This window comes from Micropterus dolomieu, linkage group LG05, assembly GCF_021292245.1.
Source record: "Micropterus dolomieu isolate WLL.071019.BEF.003 ecotype Adirondacks linkage group LG05, ASM2129224v1, whole genome shotgun sequence".
In the NCBI taxonomy this organism is placed as follows: Eukaryota; Metazoa; Chordata; class Actinopteri; order Centrarchiformes; family Centrarchidae; genus Micropterus; species Micropterus dolomieu.
The window spans coordinates 24,805,941-24,826,552 of NC_060154.1; the positions used below are offsets into that span (position 1 = coordinate 24,805,941).

The 20,612-nt window shown below is 38.4% G+C and overlaps 4 protein-coding genes across 9 annotated transcripts; 2 read left to right on the forward strand and 2 right to left on the reverse strand.

Annotated features, from left to right (window-relative positions):
* Nucleotides 1-1,118: 1,118 nt before the first annotated feature.
* pigx (phosphatidylinositol glycan anchor biosynthesis, class X) lies at nucleotides 1,119-3,410 on the reverse strand. Of its 2 annotated transcripts, none has more exons than XM_046049914.1 (6): nucleotides 3,270-3,410; nucleotides 2,850-2,940; nucleotides 2,621-2,756; nucleotides 2,294-2,513; nucleotides 1,779-1,882; nucleotides 1,119-1,657 (listed from the first exon to the last, which is right to left on the reverse strand). In XM_046049914.1, the coding sequence occupies exons 1-6, from the start codon at nucleotides 3,331-3,333 to the stop codon at nucleotides 1,520-1,522; spliced, it is 753 nt and encodes a 250-aa protein (XP_045905870.1). In that variant the 5' UTR covers nucleotides 3,334-3,410; the 3' UTR covers nucleotides 1,119-1,519. The 2 variants fall into 2 exon arrangements, with proteins under 2 accessions (XP_045905870.1, XP_045905868.1); XM_046049912.1 differs by having other exon boundaries at nucleotides 1,119-1,660.
* Nucleotides 3,411-3,526: 116 nt separating this feature from the next.
* On the forward strand, nucleotides 3,527-6,266 carry cep19 (centrosomal protein 19). Of its 2 annotated transcripts, none has more exons than XM_046049961.1 (2): nucleotides 3,527-3,956; nucleotides 4,729-6,266. In XM_046049961.1, the coding sequence occupies exons 1-2, from the start codon at nucleotides 3,827-3,829 to the stop codon at nucleotides 5,115-5,117; spliced, it is 519 nt and encodes a 172-aa protein (XP_045905917.1). In that variant the 5' UTR covers nucleotides 3,527-3,826; the 3' UTR covers nucleotides 5,118-6,266. The 2 variants fall into 2 exon arrangements, with proteins under 2 accessions (XP_045905917.1, XP_045905918.1); XM_046049962.1 differs by having other exon boundaries at nucleotides 3,539-3,956; nucleotides 4,771-6,266.
* Nucleotides 6,267-7,376: 1,110 nt separating this feature from the next.
* Nucleotides 7,377-10,529, reverse strand: ing5a (inhibitor of growth family, member 5a). 3 transcript variants are annotated; one of them, XM_046049959.1, is made up of 9 exons: nucleotides 9,979-10,013; nucleotides 9,127-9,161; nucleotides 8,919-8,990; nucleotides 8,577-8,743; nucleotides 8,330-8,441; nucleotides 8,145-8,244; nucleotides 7,825-7,960; nucleotides 7,640-7,701; nucleotides 7,377-7,528 (listed from the first exon to the last, which is right to left on the reverse strand). In XM_046049959.1, exons 1-9 carry the CDS (start codon nucleotides 9,996-9,998, stop codon nucleotides 7,489-7,491), a joined length of 744 nt encoding a protein of 247 aa, XP_045905915.1. In that variant the 5' UTR covers nucleotides 9,999-10,013; the 3' UTR covers nucleotides 7,377-7,488. The 3 variants fall into 3 exon arrangements, with proteins under 3 accessions (XP_045905915.1, XP_045905916.1, XP_045905914.1); XM_046049960.1 differs by lacking the exons at nucleotides 9,127-9,161; nucleotides 9,979-10,013 and adding an exon at nucleotides 10,211-10,529; XM_046049958.1 differs by lacking the exon at nucleotides 9,979-10,013 and having other exon boundaries at nucleotides 9,127-9,190.
* A 3,087-nt stretch (nucleotides 10,530-13,616) lies between these two features.
* plekhb2 (pleckstrin homology domain containing, family B (evectins) member 2) lies at nucleotides 13,617-20,528 on the forward strand. 2 transcript variants are annotated; one of them, XM_046049571.1, is made up of 8 exons: nucleotides 13,617-13,787; nucleotides 14,984-15,034; nucleotides 15,165-15,317; nucleotides 15,440-15,542; nucleotides 15,630-15,669; nucleotides 16,002-16,088; nucleotides 16,599-16,713; nucleotides 19,105-20,528. In XM_046049571.1, exons 2-8 carry the CDS (start codon nucleotides 14,998-15,000, stop codon nucleotides 19,239-19,241), a joined length of 672 nt encoding a protein of 223 aa, XP_045905527.1. In that variant the 5' UTR covers nucleotides 13,617-13,787; nucleotides 14,984-14,997; the 3' UTR covers nucleotides 19,242-20,528. The 2 variants fall into 2 exon arrangements, with proteins under 2 accessions (XP_045905527.1, XP_045905526.1); XM_046049570.1 differs by having other exon boundaries at nucleotides 13,623-13,787; nucleotides 16,596-16,713.
* The last annotated feature ends 84 nt before the right edge of the window (nucleotides 20,529-20,612 follow it).

Sequence of the window (20,612 nt, forward strand, 5' to 3'; positions counted from 1 at the left end):
CAAAGCAACAAAAGAGTGGCTGAAGAAGAAGCACATCAAGGTTCTGGAGTGGCCTAGCCAGTCTCCAGACCTGAATCCAATTGAAAATCTTTGGAGGGAGCTTAAAATTCGAGTTGCCAGGCGACAACCTCGGAACCTGAATGATTTGGAGGCTGTCTGCAGGGAGGAGTGGGCCAACATCCCTGCTGAAATGTGCACAAACCTTGTCACCAACTATAAAAACCGTTTGACATCTGTGCTGGCCAATAATGGCTTTTCTACAAAATATTAACATGCTGTTTGTCCAGGGGGGTCAAATACTTGTTTTTCCTCATCAGATGGTTATCAATTTTAATAAATTCATATGATGTGATTTTCTGGAATTTTCTTTGGGATTCTGTCTTTCACTGTTAGAATGTACATATGATTAAAATTATAGATCGTTGCATTCTTAAGTGGGCAAACCTGCAAAATCAGCAAGGGGTCAAATACTTATTTCCCCCACTGTATGGTATGTAAACTGTAACCCCTAAACACCCAGTTTCCTTTAATCTCTCCTTTGGATAGTTTTAAGACGCCCGATTCCATACTGACAGTATATATACAGTAGTACTGCGTTTCACACAGAGTAACCTGATATCTAGAGAGTAATCTGATTACTCCTTTTCATGCAGTGTAACCTGATATCTAGAATAATCTGATTACTGCGTTTCACATAGAGTAACCTGGTAACATGAGAGTAATATGATAACTAGACAGTAATCTGATTACACCGTTTCAGCAGTGTAAATAAAAGTGAAATATCCAAACCCTAAACTAAACACATGCTGTTTTTATAGCTGCACCATTACATCAAATGGAAATATTTAAGATGTCTTGCACCTCATTTTATACACATTTCCAAATGATTCAGCCTGACATATGAGGTATCTTTGGAAACTTAGGGATTGCCACTAGAATCTGAAATAACTTGAACAATGTGTGATTGCACAATAGATGAGGCCAGACTGAAGAGGCTGAAGAAGGTAGTCTAATTACAGTGATGTGTATTTTCCATATCATTTAGCTTTGCTGTTCTGTAGCTGACCATGACCTCTGACCTCCTCCTGGGTTTGAGCGGAAAAAAACATCCACAAAGGTAAAAGAAAGTCACTTTAACACATTTGTTTTTACACCAATCTTATACATCAATTTACATATTGTTCTCAATCTATATTCTGTATTATACAGAATGTCAAAATAAAAGACTTCATAAAAGGAAGTACGATAGAGCTGAATATCAGACAAGTACTTTTAACCACAGTAGTTTTATGACCCTGCAATTATACTATCCAATCTGATATTTTTGACAAAACACTTATAACACAGTAGGGCAAACGTCATTGACAACACAAAATAGGAAATGTCTTCAGTACAAGACAAAAAAGGCCTTTTGATATTTTATATTGTACTTTGATCCTAGTGATGCCAGAATGATCAAGGTATCAGGATGATTTCATGACCAGGACTTAGATACATAAGATATGTGGACTATCACTGTTTAAATGATTCGATGTTTCCACATGTATTTAGACAGTGTCATACAGCAGATTATTGTGACTAGAAGAGTTCCACTGCATACAGGCATCACCAAAGACCCATCACCAACTGGAAACTGGAAACCCATGGGGCTTTGCTCCTGCAGGATACAAGATATGTTTTTGAGTGATAAAAGAAAAGGAACAATAGACAATTAGCATCATCAGAAGTTGGATGTATTTTTTTCACTTAAGATTTTGACTAGCTCTATAGAGAACCACCTGCTGCTGCTGCTGAAGTTTTACCCACGGACATGTGCTTGAATTGTCATGAGTACAGGGGGCATCCACAACAGTATGAGGAACCAAGATATTAAGCTGAGTACCTAGACAGAAGAAGGAAGTTTAGATTAAGACAAGCAATCACTTCATTTTCATCCTGTGTTCCTGACAATCAAAACCAACCATATATGTTATTGGTATATTCACATATTCACTCAACTAAAAGTGAAAATATATATTTAACAAAATGTATTGAAAAGCATTTTGATTTAATTTCTCTCTCTCAATAATCTTTATCAAAAGGATCATCAGGTATTTTAACTTCCCTTTGCAGTTATCTGAATTGGCCCCCGAATGCCTGTATCAGCCAAGGCTGTCAAAAATATCAAAGGACATTGTGAAGGAGCTAAAATGTTGGTTTCCCAGCAGGAAACAGGTATATGATAAACATTTCTGGTTACTTGTTTCTGAGAAGAGAGCTGTCCATGACTCCAGAATAAAGATGATCCACTCACATTTTTCAGTCCGCAGCAGCAGCTCTGGAGGTTCTATGTCGACAGACGTTAACATTTTCCCATCAAATGAAGGCTCGTGGTAGCGGCCGTGTATGGGAATTGTTACTTTTAGCACTCTGGGAGTTCTGGGAGGTCCATCAGGGGTGGGATACACATAGGTGACAAATCCAGAAGTCTTGTGAGCAGGCACCTCTAGGTCGATGGTTGAATCTAGTAATATCTTACAGAGGTGAATACATAAATAATTAATACATACATTGTGTAGATGCGGTTTGTAATATTTATTTTCACAAATGTGCCTGTTTTTCGGCAAAGTGTCCATCTTACCTGCCAATCATTTTGATCATTCAGGGATGCAAGTTGGTATGGATCAATGTAGACGCCTCTGGGCCATCTATGAACCAGCAAAACCCTGAGCCCGCTGAGCACATCAGTGCTGAGCTCAACAGTGGTTACAACCTCCCTAAACACAGGAGAAATCATTTACTCATTCCACTCACAAGGAGCCTTGGAGATGGGTTTTGTTCCATGTTTGAAAATACACCAAAGACAGTACCTGTGGAAACCCTTTTTGCTGACCTCCACTGAAACTAATGAGGATTCAAGCAACTGCTTCAGAGGACCACACTGGTCCTCATTCTTCTCATCTATTGGTCAAGACCAGAACAGACTGTAATACATTTATGGCCGACTTAATTATTTATATTGTTAGTTTTGATAACGTCAAAGTATCCCTATCCTGCCAGAAACTTTACCAAAATTAAGTTAAAAGTTTGGGTGACACACGAAACTAATCAGGGATTTAAATTCACAGGGCTTTATTGGCATGGGAAACAGACGTGTACATCTCATAGACTGTATGGTACATCGCCAACCCACGTGGGAAATAAAAACATGTAAATAAACAGAAAAAGTTTGATTTTTCTAACTTTATCAGTCAGAATCCGCTTTAGAAAGGTCCAACAATATGCCTTACCCTTTTTGATCAAACAATGACATGTCGATAGACAAGCCAACGCAGAGACCAGTACCAAATACATCAAAACTATAATGGTGAACTACAAAACGTTTTATTTACAGCATAAGTATTCTGTTTATTTAGCTACAACGGAAATAATTGGTGCTCTTTTCAATTGTTTACGGAAAAGGATATTGAAGGACCCTTTTGTATTTTTCGGGAAGCTGCGACAGTGCCTGACTAGAAAGAAAAAATAAACGGACATTTTGGGAAAGCTCTGATGTAATAATTAAGTATAAGAATGGATGCTCACACCATCACTTATCATCGATTACTGTCATCGTAGGTGAAACACTAAGACCTTAAAATATTTACTCTAAATATAGACAGGCTTCGGTGTAGGAAGACTAAGGTTATGCACCAAGCAACCGTTGAACGCTAATCGTCTCTAAAACTTGCGGACACATTTGTCAAATATTTTCATTATCATAGCTAAAATGTTTATAGTTTTTTACCGCTGAACTCCCAACTGGAGACCAGGTGAAACTAGGTTTTCTGCAAACATAGAACAGAAGATGAGTTTCGAGGCAAAGCGATGTGGAGTGCAGTTCAGTCCTCCAGCTATAGTTTTAATTTATGAACACAAGGAAACCCAAAAGGTGCGGAAAAGAATTATACCTGTGCGGAACTTCTCTAAATATTCTGGTAAGGAAACACGATTATTTTGCAACTCACACAAGCAGACAACTTTTCTCCCCTGGGGATCTCCCAGGTCCATGTAACGTTAACACATTTTCAGGATATCAGAATATAAATAAAGATTGCTGTAGCAACAGTTTCGGGGCTCAGTGGTAATCACAGTAATCTCACTGGATTTCTAGCAGAATTTCTAAAGATGTGGGCCCCTAAAATCTACCAGTCAGTTACTGCTACTATTTATTATTTTATAGTACAGTCATTGCTCATTATCTATTAATTTATTATTTCACTAAAATACAGTGTTCGATTTACACCACCCAGTCGAAAAGTGCCACTGGCCTTCAGGCTGGAGTACCAGCTGGGCACAGTGCATAACTGCTACTGTTTTGCAATTAGTTTGTGTTAATTTGATCAACTGCTACTTTTTATGGAAATACACACCAGTAAAGCACTATTCAAACTGTAAAGATGAGGGCCTTGTGGGGGCTCTTTCGGATATTGAGGCCCTCTCTTGTCAAGGACTCTGTTTTAAAAACTTATTTATGTCAGTTGATGTTATGCTCCCATGATACATATTCCTAAATTAATTTGTGCTTAAACAAATGACCACAAACCAACTGCGCAAGAAGACTTGCAGAATAGAAGGTTTCTGGGTAAACAGTGTGCACTGTACATGATGGCAACTGATTACATACATACTGCTCAGAGTGGGAGGAACAGGGGGTCAATAGGGGACCCCAACAAGTTAATCCGACGCTGTAGATTTTTGTTTCCACAGAGCAGTTTGACTCCTTGATGCCCTCTCTCCTTAACCCTCCAGACTACAGCATGGCTGCTGAAAGGCTGAAGAACCACGCTCGCCACAGGGACCACCTGTTGGGTGTGTCCCAGAGCCAGCTAGAGAAGCTTCACATCATCCTGCGAGATCACATGCAGGGCTTCAGCTTGGAGCACAGCCTGGCCTCGTTCCGCCTGGACCCTGACGAAGACCTGAACAAACTGGACGACGAGGAGCTGGCTCGCAAGAAGGGCCAAATGGAGGAACTGTTTGAGAAGAACCGGAGGCGCAAAGATGATCCCGACTTTGTTTATGACCTGGAAATGGATTTCACAAACATCCCCCAAGAAAAGTGCAGCTGGGACGACGAGTCTGATGATGGATTTTAAAACTGTTCTCTCCAATAGTTTGTGACCCTTCTGGTTAAGTTCAGATGAAGTGGATGTTTAGTCTTTGTTGAAACTGTTTTATAGGCATCATTTTGGCATTTATAGCACTGTTAAATTATACCACATTATACTGAGAAATGTTTCTAATATTTTGCCCATCCCATTCAACTGAATGGGTAAATGAAATATTAGAAACACCACTCAGAATGATGCAATACAGTTGAACAGCACTGCAAACTTATGCCCCCAAAATGTCCATAAAGTTGAACGCATACCTCTAAAACAACAAACAGAATATTCACGTTCATGAAGGTAGATTTTACTGCAGGACTGTTGTATTCGACTGCACTAATTAATCTACTTGTACCTAATAAACTGGAAACTGAATGTTAAAATTGTTTAGGCAATAACTAGAATTTTGGACATGGATGAAAAGTGGAGTTAGCAACAGCTGCCGCTACAGAGACTGAAAAGAATAGAACGCCAACCTTCACAAAGACATCACAGTATTCAGTGCCCATTTGACACAGTCTTATAAATGCAGGAGGTATCAGTGTTCACTGTTTTTATAAAGGTTTGGCATTTCACTGAAAGCACCTTTAACCCAGTGTTTAACCAGTTACCCCTCGTGGGAGTCTAGCAACTCTTGAGATCTCTGCACCTGAAAGTACAACTGGAGGCTCAATGCAATGGAGCCTGAAAATTATTTGGCACAGAAACCTGCTAAATAAAAACATCTTCAGAATCCATTACTGTTATTCTGTGTTATCCACAGACCCCACGGTCAATTGAGTTTTCACTGACAAGTAGTTTTTATGACAATTTTTGCACTTGTGAATAACAGTTCTCCATGAAAAATTACCATTCGGCCTTTAATTTGTAAAAGTAACTTGAACATTGTTTTAGAAAAAAAGGTTATCGTTTAAATTCTTCATGTGTAATTTGCTGATGCTTTTTGAGTCCCACAAACCAAATACCATCGACCTAATTGTAGTGAGGAGACGGCAGAAGTCTCCAATACATGCCCAGAAAACCACTAGAGGCAAAACATCTAACTCAGATGACATAACCCAAACAATGTTTTTGAATTCCCTATGGTGCTTACATTTATTTTAAAACTGCAATGAATTAAACAATGCATGAATAATAGTGAATATTTATTTGTTACAAAATACAGAATTTTTACAAAATACAAAAGACTTTGGCTCTTTTATTTGTGGCTTACACCTAAATGAGTGATATTCACAGTTGACTATGAAAGAAGAGGCTAAAATCCTATTAAATAAAATTTGAGTGTACACCCAGTAAGTAAGCAGTACAACAAATATATCTTTGGAAAAAATGTGTCCACAAAATATTGTTTCATATTATACAAAACATATATTTCCATATGGTGATGCACTATGGCAGAGTTTCAAATGAGATAAACTATATATCATAAAACCAAGCCTGCAGTATCGAACCTCTTCAGGGATAAATTTATTCAAAGTGCTTAAATCCCTCATTCAGTTGACAGGAGATACTGACTGACTATTAGTACCACAATACATTCAAAAATTTTGCAGGTTTTTTTGGGGAGGGGGGGAATAAAGAATGAATTGACATTGCTTTGCTTGTTTGGTTTAAGGTAATCAAAACACACATTTTTACACTGGTATCAATTGCAGTCATTTATGCAGGGCTGATGTATTCCCTAAGGAGGTAGGTAACTGAAAATCTGACACATAATTCCTTTTACCACCAACATTTGGTAAGGATTTAGGTGTTTAAATTGGTAATTTCTCAGCAGGCTCTTCATTTGTTTAAAAAATAGATCTTTATAAAATTTTAATTTCAAGTATGCTAAAGCCACAATCCAGGATTTCTGAGTATCTTAGTAATGACAATATATACACACACTATAGGATTTGAGAGGAAGGACTTTCTGATTGGTAATAATCTGTGCAACTTTTAACTCCACTGCCAAGACTAATTTAACGATGGTACACAAATAATATACAGGTGAAGTCATTATTTTAAAGCTGTTGGACAAAGACAGCTGTCTTAAATCCAACGACACATACACACATACAGTAGTAACGCCAAAAGAGAGGATCTAATAGTTCCGAGTGTAGCTATGCTCTGAATCCGGATAAGGCCTTATCGTTAAAAGCTGTATGGCCCACCATTTCTATGGAGAGTTATAGGAGTTGGGAGAAAAAAAAATAAAAAAAATTATTATATATATATATATATATATATATATATATATATATATATATATATATATATATATATATATATATATATATATATATATATATATATAAAAAAACACTGTTAAACTACACAAAAAATACATAGATTAAAGTTTTTCTGAAAGTAAAAAATCTCATTTCTTCTTCCTGTCTTGGGTACACCTCGGACAAAACCTGAGAAATTTGAGAGAAGGGATGGAATTCCGTTAAAGAGGATTATCATGAGGTAACTACACTAATAATCTTTTATAAACAAGTCTGGGTAAACATTCTTGGAGTTCTTACCATTTTCCTTTGGGTTTTGAGGCGAGATCGACACAAGCAAAGTGAAACCACTCAATTGGACACTGAGGGGTGACAAACGGGCAGAATTAAGAATCTTGTGGCAAAACAGGCAGTCAAACAGGTCCTGATATGAAGAAACTTATTACATTTAATTTTAGCAAAAGAGAAACACTGGGAAAACCTACATCTGGGTTATCGCATCCGATCATCTCTCCGTATGACACCTGATGGCACAGGCAGTATGTTGGCTCATTGGGATCAACTGGCATGTCCAAAACATCTGATGGTTGCATCGGCAGGAGAGCTTCACTCAAGTCTGGGCTAGATGTTCAACGTAACACACAGATCATGATTAGAATCAATCATGATTCAAATAAAATTAATGACTTAATCTGACTTAACACAAGTATGAGTAATACAGGTCTAATATAAATGTATAGTGCAGATTCTGGAAGTTGTCATCTAACAAACCCTTGGCCTGAGTGAGCCACAAACCCAAAGATACCTGTTTTTGATCTTTTTCTTTCTGGGAGAATCTTCATCAGAACCTTTCCTTCCTCTTCCTCTCGAGCCACGCTTCTCCCTCAGCCCCCGGGACTCACCCTCTGGGAAAAACATTTACATTTATAGATGCGCGTCAAACTGTTCAGCAGTATCTTACGATGAAAGCCTTTCAGTTACCCCACTTACTTTTCAGTCCTCTTGCATCTGAACTTTCGCAGCCGCTCACTTCCAGTTTCTCCTTTAGCTCATTCTCGAACCGTGCCAGATCTGCATCCAGTCTGCGGATATGTTTGTCCACCTGCAACAAAATGATACAGATTAGAGCCTTACCATGCCTTCATTCTTTTAAAACGTACACATTACAAAAACCAGATAAAAGACAAGAAACACAAAGAATGGACAAGTGACCAAATAATGTCTGTTTTGGACTGACCATTTCATATGTCTGCATTGCAAGCTGGACTTTGTCATCACTGAACTCTTTGCACTTGCTGTAGGCATTTTGGATCTTCTGCAGGTGTTCCACTCTCTGTTCTGAGGCCAGGTTCTTCACATTCGCAATGTACTCTTCAGCCAGTTTGTCAATCTCTCCTTTCTTTTCTGCACAACAGAAAGGGTTATTACAGTGCTAGTGAAAAACAGTATTGATAACACAACAATCCTTGTAAGCCTGGTTAATTACCTCTGAAAATTTTACAAATACTTTTAAATGGTACAATACAACAGTGCTGGATGATAATAACTTGATGAGATTAAAAAAAAAATAATAATTCACCTTCAGTCCTATTGTCCAGGTCCCGCATCAAAGTAAAGTTTCTCTGTAGTTCACATGGTAGGTTTTCAATACCTAGAGGGGAGAAAGACATGGGGATGAGGGTGAGGGAGACATCACTGGGCTTTTAAAAATGTCAAACCTGCAATAATTATGTCTTTGATAATACAGAAAAAACCAATCAAATGACTGACATGAAAGAGTCACTCACAATGCCAAAATGTTGCCGCTCTTTGGAGCTTGTACCTGTTTTGGTTCATTGTTCTTAGATCATGGTTGTCAGTGCTGTTTAGAAATACACCTACACAAAGTTGCTTCAAAGCCATGAATAAAAATAAATAAATCGATAAATGCCGTTTTTAGGCAACACAAGGCTATGAAGGGAAAATATAAGATAAACTGTAAACTACTGGGTCATCAACTACATTAAAATAAACTATTGTAGTCGAATAAAAGACATTAAAAGTTTTTTTTTTAAATATATATATTTCTGTACCACTATAAAAGTAATTTTGCCATTTTTAAAAGCTGTGTGAGGATTTTAGGATTTAGGCTTGCATCCACCGTATTTTACGTACGTCTGGCCGAAGTAACGGTGAACTAGTAAAATATACCATTTTAAGTATAACATTTACGACAAAAAGAAACATGGGCGAACTTCCCCCCCGCCCTTTATTAAAATAATAGTGTCCGCCCTGTCAAAGTAAAGCTTGTGTGCATAACATTACATTATGTGACGCACTTCAGACACCCCGCCCCGGCGCGTACTGGATACAGAAAACGCGCTCACCAACAGGTTGCAATTGCTCGGTGCCTGCGACCTTAAAACAAACGAAAGTGTTAACCTAAGTAGACACTTCCAACGTTTAATAATGTTGAGCATGACAATAACATTTTCAACAAACGTCATTCACTGCGTTAAGCTGCTACTCACCTAACGTTAGCTGCTAACGTTAAATGTGACAGAATCAACGGTCACAAGCTGCTAACTTTACGTTAGCTAACTACAAACGGTTAACTCTTAAATGTTTGGCATTTGTTAAGCTAGTAGTTACCGTAGCACCTGAATGAGTGTAACACCATACATGGAGAGTTTGCCCAACTTTATTCCACCGAAAGGTATTTCGCGATGCTAATCATTTAGCTAGCGACCTAACAGCTAGTTGCGGCTAACGCACTGTAAAGCTATCGCCACCCGTAGGGCAAAAAAGTCTTCGATGTATCAAAACTAAACCTCAAACAAATGTAAGGTGTTCAGAATGTTAATATCAGAACAGTGTGTCCTGAATACTCACTGTCAAGGTAATGTTCCAAGTATATAGCCGTCGCCATTTCAGGTTAGCTATTTAGCTATGCGTTTTTCACGTTAGCTCTCAAACTGTTGGCGGGGGGTGGCTTGTTTTATAACCCTCCCTTGCCCGTCGGTCAGTGGCTTGGATATCCTTGATAATGCTGCAGTCGTGGGTTTCTCGTTTCTCCGGGCGACAATGAAACAACTCTCAATAATACAGTCAGGAAAATCAGTTTCCCTCCAGGACTCATGCACTCGGATCCGTACAGGATATAACTTTTCTGCTTGTGAGATTGTGACTCGCATGCGCAGCGGATAGCGGCGCGTCCAACTGTTGTGTACAAGTCGCATACTGCATAAATCAAATAAAACCGGTCTCAAATTAATCCATTTACCTATTTTACAAGGTATTGACGTCAATACAAAATTTTCGCTACTGATCTTCATTGAGCACTTTATTACATCTTGTTCACTTGATTCAATTCAACACGTTTAACGTTACGCCCCTTTACTCAGCTGAGAAGAAAAAACACGTTGGGAAAGATAAACCAAAAGGCCTTTAGCTGAATTCGCAATCCCAAAACAACTTTATGATAATTATTTGATGGCTACTGTCCATTCTCTTAAGGTGTAAACCATGGTGGACACAGATATTTACACAAAGATAGCACACCATGTGAGCTCAAAGGGACGACGGTCATTCGCATCTTTGTTGTCAGGCCTAAATTTGGAGTGCACACGTATTCTGACCTTTAAGGTAAATGCATTGAAACGTCCGGTTTTCAAACTAAGTTGTTAAAGCCAACTATTAGTAATTGTTATATTACCGAGAAGTATAAAACATGCAACCCGTGTTCCTTGAAAGTAAAAAAGAACAACCCACTAAAATGTTAGGGACATTACTTTATTCTTTGATTTTGGGCTGCTGGAAAAACATTAAATAATTCCTGACAACGATTCATACATTTGAGTTGAGGATAACTCTAACTACATACAGACTGAAAATTAAGCATATTTACTTTATCAATTAAGACATTTTCCAAAGAAAAAATTCCCCCGGTTGTAACTTGAAATGGCTTCCTGTCTGATACTTGAGGTAGTGTAAAAACACACATGTAATTTTATGTAGTATGGGACAGATGTAGCTTACTGTCACATTATTTATTTATTTATAAATATATTTATTATTTATTTCATTTCCATCATTTGGGATTAAATAACAGAACAATATGTGTTCAGGGAAAGCCAAATGATGAATTCCATTATTATTAAATCAAAGAACATCTCACTCCCTTATTCTAATGCTAATAAGCAATTAAGCAGATCCATAAGAAGCTAAAGAGACTTAGACGAATTAAAGATGAAATTAGTACTTCTTAGACTATATGCACAAATACTATGAAGTACTTTTACTGTATGGTTCTTGAGTAATGCCATGTCAAAGCTAACTACAGATTAGGCAAAACACCTTCAGACTTATGAACTATGACCTGGATGACTGAGAATCTTCACAGACACCTTCAGACTTGAATATTTCCACTAACATGTTTCACTGTGGGTTTGATACACTGCAGTATAATTCTCTTTCATGTCTGTCTCCTTACACCCTTATGTTACTGCCAGAGATCCAGTAGTGGAATGTAACGATGTACTCATGTACTCTACCTGTGTATAATTTTGAGGTTCTTGTACTTTGTACTGTAATAGGAGCATTAGAGACTGTGACCCCCAAACTGGAAAAGTGGCCCCAGATGTGAACTTTACTTTGGTTTATGTAACTGTGGCAGCTGAGCGCGGTGCAGGTTAATTTCCTCAGTCACATGACCTGCTCTTATCGGTCTTCTATGACTACATGTTGCTACTTGTCACTTTGAAGGTGAAGGTGTGAGCTACTCTATAGGCTACAATATAGTATAGAATTGAGTAGGTTTTCTAGCATATAGTTAGAGAATAGCCTATAGATCCAAGATGAAACTGACTGAGGGCGGGACTGAGAGAAAAAAGTCTTCTACTTCAGGGAGAGCCCACCACCCCTCAAATCATCAAGTGGCTGTCCAGTTTATTGAAATCAAGATTTTGGCTGATTGAAATAAGGAAATTTGTTGTGAATTTTTTTTTATCCTGGGAGAAGGGAATGGTCTCTGAGCATAACAGAGAGTTTTGATTTGTTTCCCAAAATAAGAATATTAAATTGTTGTAAAATCAGCCCGTCTATCTTTACCTGTCTTGTTAAACAAATAAGCTGTGGCTTAAACTGAACTTAAACTGTAAAAAATATTATTTCCATAAGAAAAATAAAAGGTTAGAGACATTTCTCATGTTGTCTGTTTTGATTAAACCTCAATGCAGCAGAAGGAACCGTCTCAATCGGGGTTTGTCAGAATTCTCCTTTGTTTAGGTTAAGTAAATATGATTATACCCTATCCAAAATTTGCACTATGTCACCTTTAATCACTCTGTATGTTCTACTACATAATGTGTCTTGCTCACCATCCTTTTAAATGGACAAGCTAATGAACTAGATTACACCATAATTAAAAAACACTACTACACAACAATAAACAAAGGGTTTGAAGTCTTGAAGCCTACAACTATTTAGTGGTGTTGTAATAGAAGTCTTTAAAACCTCCAGTAAGACGTATTTGTGGAATTAACTGTGAATCAAATGACTATTTACTAATGTGAAGAGCTCTCTAGTGCTAGCATTCTTCAGAGGATCAACAGTCTCTATAGTCTTTCATTTTTCAGCAGGTTTATGCCCAGACGGATGGAGACTATGTTGCACCTCCACCACATGCTGGAATTTATATGTCTTAAGAGGCAGAAAATAGTGTGTTAACATGTCAAACACCCTGACCTGAAGTAATTTCAAGGTAAAATGTAGGAATTGGAAATTCATTAAATTGATAGTAGGCTACAGTAAAAATGCTTGATTTGTAATCTGTAGGCCTATATGGGGTTTACCTGAACTCAAATGTACATAAGTCATTATCAGAATTGATTTAGTTAATGTTTTTCCAGCAAGCCAAAATCAAATAATAGTAATATCTATTGATTATCCATCCCAATTGCTGAACAGGATTCCATTTAAAGTTTCAGCAAAACTTTTAAGGAAAATATATGTCTGTTTAAATATAAGGAAAATATAAATGCGTTATAATATAATTTTGTCTAAAAACTGTACAGTAAAACAACAGCACATTTTATTATTAATGCTTTCGTCCATTTTGGCCGCTACAAACACCTGTACCGTAACAGCAGGAGTAGCCGCGCATGAAAAATCCCAGCGACGGCTCCCTTCACCCACTGGTGGGGAGCATGACGCGTTCCAACGCTGTCAGCTGATATGTTACGTCATTCAAAACATCCTCCTTTTCCAAAGAGGCTGAACGTTCGCGAAGATGCTTCATGGGCGGTGCTAACGCCAACCGAGAAAATAACGGCTGTCCCCAAGCGGCTTGTTGGTCAGGCTTTTTGAGTCGGAGGAGGACATCCAGTTTTTTTTTTGTGCATCTCGCTTCCATGTTTTCTTTACCCTCACGAAACACCTCATCTGTTCTGAAACCATCCAAAAAAACCAAGTAAGTTATCAAATTACACAGTGCTTTCACTAATTAAGGAACGGTTATCCTCGGTTATAAGGACCAGCTTTAATGTTTTAACGTTAGCTGAATATGAACTGACGTGGTAGGTCAGCTCGCTACGGTCGCGTGTGTGTATACAAACAACGTTAGCTAACTTCCATTGCTTTTCTTATCAGAGAGGAAACACAAAAGCCAAACTTATCAGTTGTTTCAAGTGACTACGGGGTTGCTTAAGTTAGATCATCAGTACTCGCCACTTTCTCTCCATCCAGCTTGTATGATAAGAAATGAGGCTTATGACTTATTCACAACTGGCCTATTATTTGAATCTGTTACCTTTAGGTTAGCTAGCTGACGTGTGGTGTAGTGAGAACCAAATAACTGACCGACTTGTTTAATTGGTTGCTGTGTGGAAGTTGAAATGGAAATATGTCCTTTAGTGAGTCTTCTGAAATAAAGAGTCCAATCCAGATGTCTTTTAAGGGTTTTATTCTTTGCAAAGGGTCAGACAAACATACAGAGTGCAAACAGTCTGCAGAGTGTAAGACAAAGAGCCAGTGAAGAAGCAGGTGACTTTATACTGTAAGGGTATTACGCAGCTATCCAAGGGAGGAAGGGAGTAGGGACCAGCTGTCCTGAGATGAAGGCCTATCAAGGACAGTCTGATAAGAAAACTCTCTAACGAGCATCTTTCCCATGGGAAACTTCACCTAGCTGTAACATAATAAAATAATCAAATACCACACAGTGAAACACTGGTCTATTCTGATGAAGCATGCAGGGTGAAACAGTAAACACAGTAAAATATCAAATTTCCATCACAAAGTCCTGGCGCTGACAAATAGCTAATGTTAGCTCCGACTAACTTAATAATCAGAACTGGTCAAACGTGTCTGTTCATGGGCTCATTAAGTTGCAAAGTCATATTTCGTGATAAGCTGTCGTGGTGGCTTTAAAAAAAATTAAACTGTAAATCAGTAAACTCAGTCATCTCCAAAGAAGACAACTGTGCTCACTTTTGTATAGCTTTTCTACTGTATTATGAAAATTACATGAGGACTAATACCTGCTAATATAGTCTTTGGCTAATAGTCACGAGATTTGTTTGGCTCTGCCACGCCCAGTCACCGGCCCATAAGTTTGTGTCATTACTAACAGATTCTGTCTAATATCTATGCATTTTATTGTTGTAGGTGTTGCCTCTAAGATGGCTATGGTAAAGAGTGGTTGGCTCCATCGACAAAGTGAGTAGCCAAACCTCATTGTAACAGCATTTTAGAAGTATTCCCTAAAATCCAGGTGCTAAAGATACTGTGATATGTACAAATAAATGCAGTTCGGACTGAACTTGACTGTAGCATATTTTCATTAAAGGTACCATACTGCGTCGGTGGAAAAGAAACTGGTTTGACTTGTGGTCTGATGGACGACTTGTCTTCTATAATGATCAACAACGGCGTGACATGGAGGATGACATCCATATGAGGGTCGACTGCATTAACATCCGCAACTCTGGTGCATGCCAAGGTACTTGTCATCTGTTGCACGAGGACGTCATTCGCTCACACTTACTGTATTAACCAACTTTAGTTCATATTTTTTATTTAAAAGCGTCACCTCTCTATTTGTCCTGCTATATTGCTTCTCAGAGCTGAACCCACCGGAGGGGAAGAAGCGTGATTCCTTGCTCCAGATTGTGTGCAGAGATGGACGGGTCATCAGCCTGTGTGCAGACAGTGCAGATGATGCTCTGTAAGACACATACATCCGGAGTCATTGTATCAATTTGATTAAGTATTTTGGCCTCCAAGATGACATGGTTCCCACTTTGTGTTGCAGGGCATGGACCATGGCACTTCAGGATGCAAGAATTAATACAGTGAGTTTCTGCTAAATCTTCCGTTACTGGAGTTTTGATTTGTTTTCCAAAATAACAATCGGAAATTGTTGTAAAATCAGCCTATCGACCTTTATCTGTCTTATTAAATAACTAAGCTGTGAAAATATTAAGAAAGAAAAATAACATAAGACTGGAGGTCAGAGACATTTCTCAAGTCCTCTTTCTCAAGTCCATCTTTATGGGGGTTTGTCAGAATTCTCCTCTGTTTCCATTTTTCCAAACGTCATGCAGCTCAGTTTTGTTGATGTACATTTGAAGCTCTCAGGTGAGGTAGCCTGATTTGTGTTTTTTCTTTGTTTGTTTTTTTTTAGGTTGTCGCTGCACCTCAGATTGGCTTTGCGCAGGAAGTTATAGCGTCTGCTCCTCCCCCCTACTCAGAATATGCTCCCCCACCTCAGGTAAGAGGAATAAACAGTATGCATATAACAAAAAGTTTGTTTTGTTTAACATTGATTTATAAATATTAGGGGGAAAAAAGCTATCGACACGTACCTGTGAATTTCAGGCTTGAATTTTATTTTATTTTCTTCAATAAATTGGTCAAACACAGTTCTGTAAATCTCTGAAAATGTTCTTGTTTCCAGTGTTTTACGGTATAAAACTGCACATATTTAATCAGGCTATGTACACTGTGATTATACTGCATCCATAATTTGCACTGTATGTCACATTTAATCACTGTATATTTTCTACTGCATATATTTGTTTGGGTTGACATCATTCTTTTAAAGGGAAAAGCTAGCTAATAAGCTAGGTAAAACCAAAATTTAAAAAATAAGACTGCATAGCAACACACAAAGTTGGAGCCTGCTACCATCTAGTGGTGTAGTAATGGAAGTTTGCTAGTGCCGGCATCCTTCAGAGGATCAGCAGTCTGTATAGCCTTTCTGTCTTTCATTTTTCAGCAGGTTTATGCCCCCGGCCCCTATGGACACTATGTTGCACCTCCACCACATGCTACACAGATTGTATACTCTGCTGATGGGCAGCCCTACGCTGTAGCTTACCCTTATCAGTACCAAGGTAAATAACTGCACATTTCAAACCTCATTTCATTTGTATGAGTCTGCAGCCATGCAAGTAGCTCTGTGAGGCTGGACTTCATCAGCATGCTAACATGCTCACAATGATAATGCTAAGAAGTGGATGTTAAGCAGATAACATTTGCTAGTTAGCATTAAGCACAAAGTGCAGCTGAGATGATGGGAATGTCAGTAGTCTCAACCTTAGTCAATAACTGAAATATTAGACAAAGTGAAATTTCTATCTGGTGGCGCTAGCTAAAGTCTACAGTTAAGGGAACATCAAAGTGATGCTTGCTGGGGAACATATATGTCAGTACTTGGGGTCCACCAATAATCGGTCTGGCCGATTATCGGTGCCGATATTCAGCATTTTTCCAATAATCTGCATCGATCATTTCAAAAACAGATAGCCGATATAATCAATTAATGAAAAAATGCGCTCCTTTGGCTCTGATGCGGCCTCTCTGTCTGTACTGTCAGCAGAGCTCCTCAAATACACACAGGCTAGGGCCGAAGTGAGCGGAGATCACTAGCCCTGTTTCCATCAACGCTTTTTAATAGGCATTTTGTAGTGTTGCATTACAAAACGTTAAAAAATCCTTAATTTCGCAAAATAGTTTTTATGCTCGCTTGAGGTGGTTTTTGCCTTTGTCGAAAAAGAGTTAATGTTGTTTATTACAGCCATGTGTAACGTCAACTACTGACGTAACGACGCTTGCCGTAGCCTTCTTTTTTGCGAAATTTCAAAAGTACGCTTAAAATTCGTATGACAATTGGATGGAAACATGGCTACTGTAGATTACACAAGTTGACCATAACTACGCAAGCACATGTGCTAGCTCGGCTAATAGCTAGTTCTAAACAAGCTAAATCTCTCTGGTTGTAGCCTGTTTAGCTGAGATGCTACGTATGTTAAAATTTAGCAACTCCTTGCAAACTCAGCTGCTTGTTGAAAGAGAAGAGCAGGGCGCTGAGCGCTTTTTTCCGCGCGTCAGTGTCACTTTTTACTAAGTCGTCCAATCACAGTGCAGGAGGGGCGGAAGAAACACCGCAACGAGCCATCTCCGCTCTTGAGCCGCAAAATGTCATGAACCCACGTACGGCGAGTCCGTCGAGTAGCCTGTAGCTGCAGTACCGGAGGCTGCAGTTTCAGGACCGCAATCCTAGGATCGGCCGACGTGCTAGCAGACAGGGTTAACCTCCTTCGTGTTGCTCCACTAGATGGCGCTGTCGCAAAAAACAAACAAACTAGGTGCTAGAACTGCGGTCCCAGGATTGCGGGGGGTCCTGAAACTGCAGCCTCCGGTAGTGCAGCTTCATACTAATGAGTCCGTCCCCTCGCTCTATATGTTTCAGCCTTCTCTTCATGCAGAGCAAGGGCCAGAGCTAGTAGGCCTACCCTACTTTGTAACATTACTAAACATTTTTACATTTAGTACAATTAGGTACATCACATCACCCCTACGGTGGCGCAGTGGTTAGCACTGTCGCCTCACCTGCACATTGCCCCGACCTTTCTGTGTGGAGTTTGCGTGTTCACCCCGTGTGTTATGTATCATAGCAACCAAAGCGTCTCAGCCGAAAAAAAACGCAAGGCGTTTTCATCTGCTAAAAAACGCTTTGGTGGACGTCAGGAATAAAGTTTATTTAACATGTTCCATTTGTTTCCAGTGAGATACTGATTTTATATGGTTACTTTGCTGCTGTAAACTTTACATTTTAGCTATAATATTTATTTATAATAATATATATAATTACTGTTCTGAATTCATTCTTTTTTAAATAACATATTTTTAAAAGGCAATTATTTAGTAATGAAAAACCAGTAAGAGTATAGATAAAGAACAGGACCAAAAAATAGTATCAATAAATGTATCTCTAAAATCCTATAAATGGCAGCGGATATAGACAAAGTTTATGATAATCTATCACTCATAGTTAACAAGTCCACCTCAGGGATGGATCTCTAATTTAATTTAATTATTTTAAAGGTTAAACATGGCAATTAACTTTAATCTTGTTATTTTCAACAAAGTTTTGTGTTGGAGTTTCTGTTATTCAAAATTTTGACACCAAGATAAGAATTTTTACAGCAAATGTATACTGGTTCCACATATCGGTCATCGGTCTAATTGGCTACTAATAATTGGTATCGGCCCCAAAAAACCCCCATATCGGTCGATCCCTAGTCAGTACTGAATTTAATGGCAATCCACCCAGTAGCTGTAGAGACATTTCAGTCTGGGCCACAGTGGTGGACCTACTGACAGACGTAGACTGATTAAAAAATGCTAAAAAAATGCTGGGAGAAGAAGGTAATTAATTTAAGCAAGTTTAAATGGCATAATTGCACATTTAAATGAGACATTATGCTGCTGCTGTTTTCTAGGTGGGTACCCTGCCCCTGAAGTGAACCATGTTGTTATTCAGGAACGCCAGCGTGACGACGGAGGAGACGTGGCTTTGGGCATGCTTGCTGGAGCAGCCACTGGTTTGGCACTTGGCTCTCTCTTCTCTGTCTTCTAGTGTCTCGATTAATGCACATCTAGTAGCACACGGTCCCCCCCATATTTGCAGCATCTGGCTTCTTCTCTGTGCCATCACATGAGTTGGAGTAAAATGTCTGTTGGGCTACTTCTATCTATGAAGCATGATTGTGATGGGCAGCGAATTACTCCGTATGTGTCCTATATATACAGTATATACTGTTAGCACTTTCTCATATGCCCTGTGTGGCAGTTTCCGCCCCTTTGTGTTGTGTGAATATGAATGTTCTTAACCAAAAAGTACAATTACTCACTTTTAAGAGTTATTTAAATGACAGGAAACATTTTACTCCTCCTATGTACATTTCAGGTCCTCTGACTATTTCTCAAGTTTCATGGAGCACATTTGTCCTTTATATTTGCAGAATTACCTTAATAGCCATGAATTGGTGTTTGTTTATGTTTGTATACTTGTTTTTTTTTTTTTACAGGTTTTGTGTTTATCTTTGTGTATTATACCTTTACTTTACATGTATTACTTGTCTGTTGTGGTTGTGAATAATATGCAGTGTTTCTTCAGCTCCTCAATTTATTTGTGGTGGAGGCCGGCTAAGATGAGTGGAAAGAGGAGTATACACACACACACACACAAAGCAATAATCACTTGGATTGTAGCATTTTGAGGTACCTATTTGGTGAAATCTGGTTGTGAAGGATGCCTAATGTTGTCATTGCCACAAATAAGTCTACGTTTGAGGAAACACTGGCATATACACAATGAAGTGAAAAGGTATGTCACTCATTGTATATGGTAATTTATTTCATTGGCAGCTGTCAATTCATACTTTTCAATAGTGTGTTGAATCGATATTTTAGTTTTCATTTCAGAAGGCTTGGTGCAGCATTCACAAATACCAATCAGGCTTATCTGCCTCTTGGAGATTTAGTTAATTAAATTTGGACTTTCCACTCCAAGCGACTTGCACATTGTCAGATTTTTCCATTATTCGTGTTAATTATGACACCATTTATTCACTTTGAATTAGCAACTTCTGCTCAATAGAAAACCTTTTTGGTCACCTTTTCAAAGATACTGCATATCTTAATGACACTAAGAAGATGTGAAAGACATCTATTTCCAAGTTATTTAAATTTTGCAATTAATAAGCTTGTGCAAGTGTCGTAACATTGATGTCATTTTTCTACAGGTCTTACATTGTGCAACGGTGTGAAATGAACCTGTTCTATTTCTCTTAATAAATGTACTAAATTAAATTATTCCCTGCATTTAAAATAAAAATGACACTTAAGTAAGTGTCAATAAGGACTCCTGTTTTGTTGTTTTTGTGTTTATTGAACCCTGAGACGTTTGTTCACAGAACATGTCATGTAGGATACAACAAAAGTGCAA

Coding starts and splice junctions, on each gene's coding strand:
- pigx (XM_046049912.1), bottom strand. CDS start 3,333: ATGTATTTGGTACTGGTCTCTGCGTTGGCTTGTCTATCGACATGTCAT. Junction 2,941..3,269: donor TCATTGTTTGATCAAAAAGG/GTAAGGCATATT, acceptor CTTGACCAATAG/ATGAGAAGAATGAGGACCAG. Junction 1,883..2,293: donor GCTGCTGCGGACTGAAAAAT/GTGAGTGGATCA, acceptor TCTTCTGTCTAG/GTACTCAGCTTAATATCTTG.
- plekhb2 (XM_046049570.1), top strand. CDS start 14,998: ATGGCTATGGTAAAGAGTGGTTGGCTCCATCGACAAA. Junction 15,035..15,164: donor TGGTTGGCTCCATCGACAAA/GTGAGTAGCCAA, acceptor TTTTCATTAAAG/GTACCATACTGCGTCGGTGG. Junction 15,670..16,001: donor AGGATGCAAGAATTAATACA/GTGAGTTTCTGC, acceptor GTTTTTTTTTAG/GTTGTCGCTGCACCTCAGAT.
- ing5a (XM_046049959.1), bottom strand. CDS start 9,998: ATGGTGTTACACTCATTCAG. Junction 9,162..9,978: donor ATGGTGTTACACTCATTCAG/GTGCTACGGTAA, acceptor GAACCAAAACAG/GTACAAGCTCCAAAGAGCGG. Junction 7,702..7,824: donor TCGGATGCGATAACCCAGAT/GTAGGTTTTCCC, acceptor GTCACCCCTCAG/TGTCCAATTGAGTGGTTTCA.
- cep19 (XM_046049961.1), top strand. CDS start 3,827: ATGAGTTTCGAGGCAAAGCGATGTGGAGTGCAGTTCAGTCCTCCAGCT. Junction 3,957..4,728: donor GAACTTCTCTAAATATTCTG/GTAAGGAAACAC, acceptor TTGTTTCCACAG/AGCAGTTTGACTCCTTGATG.